The sequence below is a fragment of the Drosophila pseudoobscura genome, chromosome X (genome assembly GCF_009870125.1).
Source record: "Drosophila pseudoobscura strain MV-25-SWS-2005 chromosome X, UCI_Dpse_MV25, whole genome shotgun sequence".
Lineage (NCBI taxonomy): Eukaryota > Metazoa > Arthropoda > Insecta > Diptera > Drosophilidae > Drosophila > Drosophila pseudoobscura.
Window position 1 is genome coordinate 6,431,062 of NC_046683.1, and position 13,126 is coordinate 6,444,187.

Below are 13,126 nucleotides of genomic sequence, written 5' to 3' on the forward strand. Positions count from 1 at the left end.
ATAATGTTCGATTTTAAACAACCCGATTAAACGGTAACAACAAACTGAACGACAGGTGGATACATGGGTCCATTGTGATAAAACGGAAACATAAACTATAAATAAAAATATATACTAAAGTAAGTACTAAAGTAAAATTGTATACTAAAGTTAATAGAAACAAAAATGTTGGTACATAAGATAATAGGTTGTGATATTATAATAGAAAGTTCGGGAAATTTCTTATACTTATATTTTTCTAAGAATCTTTATTGTTTTTTTTTATTTTAATGTTTGTTCTACTACGATTCAAAAACGGAAAAACAAGAAAAAACAAAACAAAATCTACATCATATTAGTATCAAAGAAAACTCATTTGCGATTAGCAGATTGAAAAAAACCTAACTTCTATGTATTCTTTTTAAATTTATTAGTAATACGATTAATTAAACGATATAGCAGCTTCTGGACACGATTTTTGAAACCGTACTTTTAGCTAGCTTTGGATCAAATTTTATTCCTTGTCGTATGAATACTAAATCCTTGATGTTCTTCGTTCATTGAATGAAATTATTACCAATTAGCAATAAGCTTCAGAGTTCAAAGAATATGCCGATTTCTTCGATACCGAAGAGTTGAATTCCCTCCGATCGTGATTACCGTTAGCCTTCGAATGGTCCAAAGGGCTCACTCACTCACTCTCTCACCCACACCCAGACTCGCACTCACACTCTTTTTCCCTTTCCACTCACCCAACGGCGTTCGGGTCGCTCGCGCTCATTCGTGTGGCTGGCAAGTCGTTTCGCTCAATTCCCGATAATTCCCATAATAAAAACCAAAACCAAATCGCACGACACACACAGACGCAGGTACACATACTAACACACACTTACAAGGCAGCGCCGCCACGACAGACACTAACACCAATTGAGGAGAAAAAGAAACAGAAAAAAAGAAGAAGACGAGGAAGAAAAAAGGCAGAAAAAAAGAAATACCCATTTAGGCCCCGCCCCATTTGATTGGTGAGCAGCAGACGACGACGACGACGACAACGACAACGACATCGTCAATGGACAACACACACGAGGGGCGAGCGACGCGACGCGACGCGACGACACGACATGTGTGTGTGTCGTCGCTGTCGCTGCGCAGGTAGCAGAAGCAGTAGAGTAGAGCCCCAACATCATTCATCGAACGAAGACGAAGCGTCGACGACGCCAACGACGACGCAGCATCGCAACAAATTTGCTGGGACCCCCCACCACCTCCCTTTCTCCTTGGGTTTTTATACTACTTCTAGCTGGTGCGCCCGGCCGGCCCTCTCTTCCCCTCTTCCTCTGCTACTGCTGTTGTTGTAATCAGTTAAGGCAAACGCTCACTCGCTCGCACCAAAACGCCATTGAATTGAGCTTAAGTTCGCTCCATCTCGCTCTGGGCTCTGGGCCCTGGCTCTCGGCCTCTCCCTCTGTCCGTCTGGTTGCATGTGTTGGCTTCTCTTTGGCTTATTTTTTTTGTTGTTTTTTTTTCAAACAGCTTTTGGCTTTGATTTCTTCTGCTTTTAAGTTTTTTTTTTTGCTACTGCTGGCGCTGCTCTGCTGCTGCTGCTGCTGGTCTCTCTTTCGATGCGCGCACGCGCTCGACTGCGACTGCGACTGAGGCTTGAGTTCGTTTTGAGTGCGGCTCTTGATTTCTGCGCTCAGCTTTTCGGTTTTTCTTCTTTCTTTTTTTATACTATACATTTTTGCTTTATTTCTTTTGGCTGCTGCTGCGCTGCCACTGCCACTGCCTCTGCCGCTGCGTTGGGGTCTGGATGCATAGGTGTAAAAGAGTGCGCGCTATGCAGGTGCCGATGCGTGTTCTTGGCTGCTCCTCTTCTCACTCCCTCTCTCGCTCTCTCTCTCACTCTGACGCTCATCTTCTTTCGTTCTCTCTGCTTCTTTCTTTCGTTATCTTTTTTGTTGGAAGCCGATTGAAATTATGATTTTTTGATTACCCTTGGATTGAGAGGGCATGATGGGTTAGACGACAATATGTTTGACCCAAAGCATGTCCATCTCTAGGGAGTACACAGAGACTAGATCCCTTGGCCCCAGAAGTTGTAGGACCAATCCATTGAAATACAATGGAATCCCTTCAAAGAAGATACCAGTCGCAGCACTGCCATTGGAACAATGATTCTTCCTGGGTATCAAAAGTTTCGTTCTCCGAGAGCTGACAAATTTTGTCGAGTTTTTTGATTAGTTGTGCGTGTATGTGTGCGTGTGTGTGCGTGTGTGTGTGGGGGCCTAACTGTTAAAGTGTCATATTAGCGTTCTTTTTGGTTGGCTGATTCGACAGCGCGCCGACACATGTATCCGTATGTGTGAGCATCTGTGTGTGCAGCAAATTGATTTGATTTGTTTTCAAATAGAGGGCTCCAAAGGGGTTCTGTGCGGGATCTGATAGGTAGGTTGGGGCTTTGTAGTGAATCTTTTGAGTTCATTTATCTTTATGGGCATTCTACTTTTCTGGAACTCCGTTGCAAACCTATCATTTTTGAAGCCTCTACTGTATAGGGAGAAATCTGAGAATTTTTATCCAAAAATTGTATCTTCTTTAAATTCAAGGGCTGCCCTTTGACCCCGCGTGCACCTGTCCACCTGCCCTCTAGAAAAAAAAAACACTTTCACTCAAAAAAAATTAAATACAAAAAGTCGTACACACGCCCATTTAATGCGTTAATTACTGTTAATTAGACGTAAACATGAAAAATCGCACAGGAAAAAAAACCCGAAAATTTGCTTTCCCTTTCGAAACCGAAAAAAATCCGCAAAACAGAAAAAAAAACACAACAATAGGAAGAGCGGCGGCAGTGGCAGTGGCAGTGGCAGATTGACAGCAATTACAGTTAGGGCAGACGGCAGGCGGCAGCTACAGGAGCAGCCACAGCCGGCGTTAGCAGCGCCGTTGCGTCGCCGCAGGACATCCACGGAAGCAGCAGCGGCTCTGCCTTTTGACCTTTTTTGCCGAAAATACAGAAGAAAGAACGAGAGAAATGGCAACAACAGCAAAAACAAAACCAAAATCAATTGCATAACACAACACACGCACACACATGCACACGAACACGCACACGACATGCGTGCGAAAAGGAGGAATAGAAGGAGAAGCAACAGTTGATAAAACTGGACCTTTTGTTGTTGTTTTGGGTTTGCTCTCTTTTGCGTTTGCTTTTGTATTTGCATTGTTTTGCAATAAACGCGCGATAATTGCAATTGCACACACACACACACACACATGCAGAAGAGTGCGTGCAAGCACAGGAGAGTGAGAGTGAGAGCAAGGGAGATAGAGGAGAGTCTGTGTGTGCTTGGAAGGGAGAAAAACACAGGAATGCGTGTGCCGGCACTGTGGAGTGAGAGGTAGCGAGTTCCTGCCAAAAGGTGATGCAAAATGCACTGGGTTCGACGGGGAAGACTGATAAGGGTTAGAGGGTTAATGATAGCAGGGGATGTGTGAAGAGCGGTGAAGAGCGCCGGAGAGAAAGAGATACAGTGGCATAGAAAAGGGGAAGAGGAGTGCTATGCTGTGCAGGGACGGGTGTTTAGAGGGGCTTAGAAGCTGTGGCAGAGAGGGGTGAAGTACAGCCTAGAAAGGGCCGTAAGAAGAGGGGGTTTTGAAGAGTGTGGTGTTAGAAAACGTAACGAAGAGTGGGTGTAGTGTGGGAAGACATCTGTAGATAGGGCTTGCAGAGCGGCGGGCTGAAAAGTGTAATATGGGTGGGAGACCATGTTGCATGAGGGGAGTTCTAAAAGTGCGTGCCAAAATAGAAGCACAAAGAAATCAAGCCGCCGAAGCATTTAATACCCTTCTTATGCCACACATAGGATATGTTCATGCGATTTTAATACAAATGGCATCGATAAAAGGGGAGTCCGTCCTTTAATGATGCTTTGTCACCCGTTTATGCCTGGCAAACACTTTTCGATAATCGCCATACCCGCAATAAATATTCCATTGCAAGGGTATATTTTTACACAAAAATTTCGCAACCTTAACCCTTGTGGTGGTGCCACACACGGGGCACACGATGGTAGCGAGGGGTATAGCATCAGCAGCAGAAGCAGCAACAGGCGGCAATTGTTGCACGTTGTAATTGCGTAATAGATAAATGATTCCCCAGAATGTTTTACATCGCCGCAGGTCAAATGAAATGCAAATTTGGGGTATGGGTGCAGGGGGTGGTGCGATATCAACAGGTGTGGAAAGGGGGCTTGGCAAATGTTTCGAAATTGAGGGGAAAATAAAAGTGAACCATTCAAAGTGGATCTAAAATGATTTTGAGTAGGTTTTCTTGGAATTGCATGGTTTTAAAAGATGAAAATTTGAGTGGTTTTGAATTATTTTGGGATTTAATTTGTTATAGAAAACTTATAGATTTCTTTGTATTTCTTTGAGCTTTGTATATCATTTCGAACATTCTTTAACATAAGTCGTTATCAATTTATTATTATTAGAATATTAGAATAGATTTGTTTAGAATTTAGTAAAGTATTGTATGTGAAATTTAGATGTAATTTAACATATAATATAAGTAAAAGATTTCTGGAAATATGTTGAAATATTGTTGAGTTTGGAACATTTTTGAAAATTGTTAAAAATCGTCATGTTGTGAGCATTTTATATTAATTTGTATTCCATGAGTCCATATTGTGTTTCCATACCTAAATTTCGCACTGTGGTCTGTATAATGTTTCCATACTGGCCTCCAGATGGATATTATTTGGAAATACTGGAAAATAATACTGTTTCTTTAAGGTTTTTGCGTGCTAGAAATCAAGGGATACATAGATACAAATTTATGATCAAATATTATGCAGATCCCTTTAGTGCCAGATACTCATATCTACGGATCTTAACAGACAAAGTTCTGATCAAAAGGATACTGTTTTCTTGGCAATTTATATGTCCGATGCCTCGAGAGTCCTTTCAACCCATTTCGATTGATATTAGCGGCGATGGAAATGAAGTTCGAGGAGGGTTGATGGACTCCCTGCGTGGCACTGCCCACTTGCTGCCTGTGTGTGTATCGCTCTCCAGCTGCTCCGCGAGCGGAACAATTCCATTCCATTCCTTGAATGGGTCCTTCGACAATTAAACACCTTTGCTCATTACTCGGACTCACCTTCGCTTCTGAGGACTTGAGAGGGATCTTTTCGATTCGATTCGATGCGATGCGATGCGATGCGACACGACTCAAGGCGATGTTCCTTCGAGAGGGGTTCGCTTCGATCCGAGGCCGAGGGCCGAGGGCCGGGTGTGTGTGTGTGCACCGGGGCTCGTGCTAATTTGCATATTGCAGGAGGAGGAGGAGAAAGGAGAGTAAGAGTGAGAGGAACTGGCTGCCCGTCCCACTTCCTAAGTAGGCGAAGGCAACAATTTTTCCTTTCTTATGGCTATGTTTCTTCGCGTCCAAATTATTATAATCATCGAAGGGCGAACGAAGACGCTGAACGGGGTGGTAAATATCGTTGAGTCTAGGGTGACAGCAGCAGCTGCCTCAAGTTTCGATTACAATGAAAATTGGCAACGTCGCGATCATCGGGGGCCACGATCACGCGGCCAAGATATAAGATATAGATCGCATTTCGCTTTGGTAAACATCATCCTTCAACGCCTGGGTAAGCGCCGTTGCCTTTGCCTTTGCCGTTGCCGTTGCCATTGCCGTTGCCGTTCCATGGATCCGTCTTTAATTGGAATCCGCCAGATGCATTTCAGTTGCACACAAACACACAAATATTTTTGCTCCATCTTTGCCTTTGCTTTTTTTTTTTTTTGAGAGCTTTTCGTTCTAATTACGTCTAATGGACACCGATACCTGGGGATAGATGTGGCTATTGGATATCTGGCCAAACAAAAGATACAGATACAGATGCAGATGCATAGAACCGACGTCAGCTATCCGCTTGGCGGTTGGGGCCGCTTTGGTTTTGGATTACGCTCGCATTTGATCGTGTTTTTGTGGATCTCAAAGAGCGTGATCCACCGCGGATCCATCACAATGGCCTGGCCAAGAGTCGTCGCCAATCTCCTGGATAGCCCCGCTCCCTGCATTTACATTTGCATTTCAATTAAAGGCGGAAAGCGGAGCTGCTTCTGCCGCGATTTGCATAGAAAACGCATAGCTCATCATCAGAGCGGGTGTCGAATGCGGCAGCAGCAACAGCAGCAGCAGCCAGAGCAACGATTTATGACTCTTGCATATGCCACTGGCTCAAAACACCATCAGAGATACAGTTACCATTGGCAGATACACAGAGATACAAATACAAAATACTCATAACGCATTACAGATAACAGTAGCGCGTCCTGCGGGAACATCAACTGCACAAATGTTTGATTTTTCCAACCCACTTCTGACCTTTCCCTAATGAGTGCACAACAACAACCTCTCAACCCTCCACTCCATGCACAGTGGTTGCACGTGTCATGCATGGTAGTGCCACAGAGATTAAATTAGGAAAAAACTTTTACATTTTTCCATTTGATATTAAGTTTTCATGAGCATTCCATATATTTTTTTTGAGGTTAACCATAGTTTTTCAGACTCATTGTTGCAGCTGCAGCAGTAGTACTCGTAGATAAGTTGATGTTTGACATTTAGGACAACAGTTTATAAAACATCAATTAGCTTTTTTTTATTCATAATTCTCAGATATAATTGTGTCCCTCAGATATGAGTGGAAGTTACAGAATTGTAGCTACTGCCTTACATATTTTTATGTGGTTTTTTAGTATTTTAAACGGATGGCACTGTAGCTTTTTAGCAAGATATTTTCGTGTACTACTTTCTTCTTTCCACTCCCATTTTCCGCTGACCCTTGAACCACTGTGCGCGTGGCTGGTGTATCTGTATCTGCGTCCTGGCATCAGTTGAAAATATGCAAATTTCTACTGTTCGAGTGATGATCGTTTGAAGTTTTGTTGCCTTTTTTCTGTTTTTCGGCAAGCTGTCAGCCTTTAGACCCCACCTCTGACCTGTTCGCCCCCCACCCCCCCACCGAACACATGCCCTGCTCTCATTAGAGATATGAGATACACGCTGCTTCCCACAGATTCAGAGAGAGAAAGAGAGATTTCCTTTCTTGGAAAATTACCTACTACTTGCTGCAGCCATATAATTTGTACGAATGTAGGCGTGGTCGGGGCTCGGAGTAAACTGTGTCGTTTGCTACGCATTGACACGCTGCTGCTGGGGAGCTGCTGGGGAGCTGCTGCTGCGGCTGGGGCAGTACGCCAAAAAAGATACAAACGTATCTAATAGATACATGTGAAAATCATGCATTTGACAACGCTGGGAAAGCCAATGAATTGTACTATTAGATGGACTGGCAAACTCTCTGACTAGCTCTGTCTGAGTACAGAGTATCTGTGTGTGTTTGCCTCTGTCAGTCTGCGTGTGCTTGTGTGCATCCATGAGATACAACAAAACTCTAAGCGACAACTGCACGGAAACGTGTTATGACAATGGACAACACTGGGCGATGGAGATGGAGATGGGCTTGAAAGACGGAGGGAGACGGAGACTGGAGACTGGAGGCAGACTATAGTGTGTTCTGGTCTATTAAGCAATGCTGCGACCTGACTCTCGTATCTTAAAGATACAAGTTAACTAATAATTAGCCTGGCTCTGCCAGCAGACCCACCAGCAATTGCAGACTTGAGCTTACGAAATTTGTGGGAATATTTTCTTGTTCGATTGTTCAGTTTATACATACATACATATATGTATATGTGCACACGTTTCAAATTATAGATATACATATGTGAATGACTGTCGACAGTGCGTTTCAGAGATAAATGACTTGGTTCTTTAGCTTCCTTCGATAAATAAATCGTTTTATGGATCCGAAATATTTACCAAAGGATACATTTCAATTGTAGAACCTAGATAAGCCATCGTTGGATCTTTAAAAATTCCTTATTTTAAAAAATTGTATTCGATTAAAGATCGATTAGATCTAATTCGATGACTTTTGAACACAAAATCGTTAGCAAAATTTGATAGCTACATATAACCAATCATTTGGAGATCATTTCTTGATAAAAAAGTGTCTTTTGCAATTCACTATTTGATATAGAAATAACCTTCAACTGATATTTAAGACTGTCATACATTGTGCGTTGTGAAACGCACTGTACCTACTATACCTATAGCTATACCTATACCATTGCCATATGGGTATACTTATACGTTAACTCCTTTACTTATTGTTTCCATTTTTCGTATTTCGTATTTCGCTTTTCGTTTATGGCTGGCTTTGTACTTTGAGTTCGAGTTTTTGAGTTTTATTGCCAGGTTGTGATTATTTTTTGTTCAGTTTCTTTCAACTTTTGGCCCTCTCAGCGCGCCGTTTGGCAATCGCTTGTCTGGGGCCTCAGATGCAATTTTCGGCTGCCATATAATGGACAACAATTTTATTGACATTATTTTAATTAGCAGTTTCAGTTCGAGTTTTGTGTTTGTTCGTATAATTTCTGTTTCTGTTTCACTTTCAGCGAGCTCCAGTTTCAGTTTTCAGTTTTCAGTTTTCGGTTTGCCATTGTTTTGCATCTCGTTCAAATCCAAAGTCACTAATTGAGGTTAATGGGGCTTCTTGAAATCGTTTCAGCTTCCCAGATACACATTTTTCCCATTTTTCAGCCCACCTCTATTATGATTATGGAGAGGAGTATGAGTCGAAACTATAAATTGCCCCGCTTAGACTTTGATACATACGTTCGCACATCTAGCATTTGGTATTGCTTTTGTTTTTATTTCACTTCCCATTTATGGCTTATATAATAATTCAGATTTGATTGTTCGGTTTCTATGTCTCTAAAGTGCCACTTGCCAGCGGATTGTACTTGAGTTGGAGTCGGGAGTGGTATGGGATTAGGTGAGATTCGTTTTTCTACATATTGGAGCTGAGTGATTGGACTTTGGGCTGTCTGTTCGGAAGATGGCAATCGTTTGAGGGTATTGATGAATAAATTAGGGAGTAGAAAAGGTTTTTACTTACTGCCAAGAGAAAGACCAAGCACATCGTACAGTGCCTCGGAGCACGAACCGTTCTTACTTGTGGACCTTGTATTCTACAGAGCTATAGGGCATCTTAACTGCATCGAGACATTGAAGAATACTCGTAATCAGTACCCAAAGAATATCGTTGTACTTACGACTATGTCTCTGCGATGTCACGTCCAATCGGATAAGCCCCATCGAGCGCAAAAATGAGGTACACTTATTATTGAGGAGGCCGAAATGGTATTTCCAAAATATTAATTGTAGCTGATGTTAAATTCGCAGACCTCCCGCACCAGTCGATTGATCTGCGCGGTGAGGGCGCTGTGCTCGATGGCGGTCTCCGCGGTGGCTGGCTCCCGGTTGAGAGCTATCTTCCTGTCGACGGCAGATACGAACTCGAAAAGGAGGCTCGAATAAACGGCATTGCGCTGATGGAAGGCCACAACATTTATTCCGGCACGATCTGCTTCTACAGCATTTCGCTCCACAGCGGCTCTGACTTGTAACAGGGCCACATCCAACGCTTGATCATCACTGGACAATTCATTGTCCTCTTGGATTGGTTCTGCGTTCAGGTTATTGTCCTGGTTCTGCTCCTGGTTCTGCTCCTCCTGGCACCAGACGAATGGCACATCGTCGCGTATAAATGGTGGCATTTCTCTCGGCGCGTTTATATTCCCTAGTAAACTTAATTCTAAATTTAATATCGACACAGCAGTACGAAAAACTTGAAATTTTAAACAAATTATTGAAAAACAAGACGTGTACTCGGCACATGAACAAAATTTACAATGACAAAAACTCTGTTGGAAGTTCAGGGGAAATTACTGAAAGCTGAGTTCGGCAAAGCATGGCCTGCCAAGTGCCACTATTTACAGAATTCCCAGTAACTTTTTTGAAAGTAGTCCTATCAATCAAGACTAGGCATCGAAACGATGTTGCTAAGAATAAGCCAAGAATTACCTTTCAAAAATCTTCCGCTTCCCTCTAGAACCAAAAAAATACTTCAACACTTGAGGCTAACTATAGGTCCAAAGATTTTTGGCGTTTTAACATTTATGTTAAGCGTCTTCCTTCTACAGCAATCCATAGTTTGTTGTTATTGCGATTAAAAATCTTCCCTTCATACACCCATTGACGATCCAAATGGTCCATTTTGTCCAACTTCCACATCCTTCAATCGCCACTTCTTGACCATTTTCGGAACCCCTCTGCCCCACACATATACGCATACGTATACAGCTATAGGGAATACTTGTGCGATCGACGCTAACACTCATCGCGCGTCATGCTGCATCACCCCTCGGTCGAATTGGTTTCGTAATTCCATTTAAGTCATCAACTTCCTGGACTATTTCGCTAAAGAGATCTTTCTTTATATATGTATGTGGCAGATGTCATCAGAGGAATGTTTCAATCCCTCCCTCTTTCCGTACGAATTCCCACGAATGTTTTGCCAAGAAATAAACCGCACTAAAAAAGTAAGAAAATCATTAAAAAAATATTTGCAAGCGTCCCAGACACACCATTTCATTGCACACGAAACCCAACCACGCTCAAAGGCCGATTTCAAGGAGCATCATTAATTTGCATTAATTCCAAATCAAGGAATGTGAGCGAGGCCCTGTCTTTGGGGTCTCTCTTCGAATCGAATTACATGAATCGAGCATATGTGAAAGCAGGAGGAAAAAGTGGAAATGAAAGTGGAAAGGAGAGCACGTCCTGCCTAATGACATTTTTGAGGTTGACAGCAGCAGCAGCAGCCGAAAAAGGGTTTCCTCCGAGTCGCATATGACATTTGTTTATTTGCATCATTTACCTTCGTCTGTTTGGCTGTCCCAAAGACCCAAGCTCCTTCGTAGAACCGTAGCCATGGCCCACAGTTCCTTGATTTGCGAAAGCAAAGACGCTGCTAAGTAGGCTATGGCGCACAAGTAAAGGATTATTAATGATGCCGCTGACAAGTGAAGTGAAGCCAAAGTCAGGAGAGACAAGAGGCGGCCCACCAGAAAACCGCACAACTGCCAGTCGTCCTGGGCCTGTCCTGCATTTCCCGTACGAGTATGTGATTTATTGGCATTTTCAGGCATTTAGCCGGCGAAAACTCTGCTCTTGAGAGGGACAGGAACAGGGACAGGGACATTAGCATAAAAACCAAAGTCATTTCATTTCAAGCCGCACACACACACACACACACAAACAATTTGTAATATTGATTAATGGACGAAACAACAAGTGCGTGAGCCAATCAATGCGTAGGTGACCCCGATTCCCCCTGACTCTCCTAACTCCGTCAGCTCCAATTCCCATCCAAATACATTTCATATATCCCTTCTTAGCCTGTGGGAACTCTCTGGCGAACAATGGCCCATCGCCAAATGCATTTTATTATTGTATCTCATTCGGTTTGTTGCCCCAAATTTGCATAACCATACACGGGGCACCGCGTCGTGAGAAGCGGCATGTCCTTGAGTTCTGTTTCGTGCAACACACACACGTACGCACGCACACACGCAGGCGATATCCCATTATGCAGGAGCAGGCAACGTCTGTCCTTCTATAAGTATAGCTCTCTTCATGGGGACGGGGATGGCGGAGGAGGAGACCAGGGAGGTAGGTAAATCAGGCTAGATACACGCACCGATACCCGGGCAACAAGTGCGTGGAAATAGGCTCCGTATGAGCGCCTCATTCGGTGGATACTCTGAAGTTTTTTGTATTGCTAGAGGAGGTTAGTGGAAGGAGGTACTTCGACGTATTTTATTCTGCTGAAACTTCTATAATATGAAATGCAAGTCGTGGAATGGGATATCGATTCCTCGATTCCTGGTGTGACATAATAATTATAGAAAGTTCATTACTCTCTCTAAAATATATGGTTTTTTAACGAGAACGTTGTTGGAGTAGATCTGACAAACATTCATCTAGGATTTGGATCATCGAAAGATGTTCCTGAGGTACTAAGAGGTCTCAAAACCACTCCGTCAATCTTCAGAGTTGTGAAAATCCTTAGTAGAGTACATTTTGGTTTTTTGAATAATAATTATAGATTCTGGGAGACTTCGAAATTCGGTTTTCGCCATAGGAAAGTGAGGACAGACGAATGAATATACTCGTAGATGGGATTTGGAAGGTGAAATGACTTCCATTTTCTGTGAATATCTTATGGAAAACCAAAACGCAGCGCAACAGGCTGTCGGGATTATCGATAGCATCTGTTTTATCTCCAAACATTCATTAATTTCGATCAACCAGGCCAAACAACCTTTTTAGAGCACAGCTAAACGCTTCTACCCACTTAAGATTGATCTTATTATGGGCATCAGGCCCTTGTATAATCCCCAGATACCCCGCTCATACCCTACCACAGAGAGGGAGTGTTAGAGTGTGGTGGAGAGAGGGTGGTAAGGAGGGTAAGTGGTGGTGCGAGTGGCAGAGGGGGGCGCAAAAACCAACAACGACAGCGGCAACATGCTCATTATTAACTACTAAATAACATTGGCCAACAGGCAGCAGGCAAGCAGGCGGCATGCAGCAGGCGGCAGGCGGCAGTGAGATGCGGCATATGTAAACTTGCCTTTTGCACATTTGTATCTCATAGATACACGAGTACGCAGGCCAAATGCAGCGCACACAGTTTGCACTTCGCCTCCATCCGCCGTTCGCCGTTCTTCGTTCGTTGTTCGTTGTTCGCATAACGGTGCATTTTGCTATGCGGCCCGCGAAAACGGTTGTGCCCCAACAATGGCAAATAGCAGCAACAACAACCAGCAGAGGGGCAACAACCACAGGCGACGACCTTTTCAAGCCTTGGCGTCTGGTTTTTATCAGCGCTTGGCAAATCTGCAACACCCCCTCAGCCCTGCCACAGTCGCCTCCCCCCCCCCCCCTATCGCCACACACCCCTTAGACCCATTGCACTTGCCGTTGGAAATTAATTTTCGTGCAACTGTCGGAGTCGCAGTCGGAATCGTAGTCGGAGTCGGAGTCGGAGTCTAGAACAATAGACAAACATTTGCGACCACAAGAGCTTACGTGAACCCCCGGTTTTATTGGTGGGCGGGGGGTAGGGGAGGAAGGTTACTTGTAGATACACTCAAT

At 43.6% G+C, this 13,126-nt stretch overlaps 1 protein-coding gene across 2 annotated transcripts; it reads right to left on the bottom strand.

The window, feature by feature from the left end:
- Positions 1–8,434: 8,434 nt before the first annotated feature.
- LOC6901775 (uncharacterized) lies at positions 8,435–9,835 on the bottom strand. Of its 2 annotated transcripts, XR_001452955.2 has the most exons (4): positions 9,178–9,821; positions 9,021–9,117; positions 8,738–8,949; positions 8,435–8,669 (listed from the first exon to the last, which is right to left on the bottom strand). XR_001452955.2 is itself a non-coding variant. In XM_033384098.1 (3 exons), the coding sequence occupies exon 1, from the start codon at positions 9,679–9,681 to the stop codon at positions 9,280–9,282; it is 402 nt and encodes a 133-aa protein (XP_033239989.1). In that variant the 5' UTR covers positions 9,682–9,835; the 3' UTR covers positions 8,735–8,949; positions 9,021–9,117; positions 9,178–9,279. The 2 variants fall into 2 exon arrangements, 1 of the variants encoding a protein (XP_033239989.1); XM_033384098.1 differs by lacking the exon at positions 8,435–8,669 and having other exon boundaries at positions 8,735–8,949; positions 9,178–9,835.
- Positions 9,836–13,126: the final 3,291 nt, after the last annotated feature.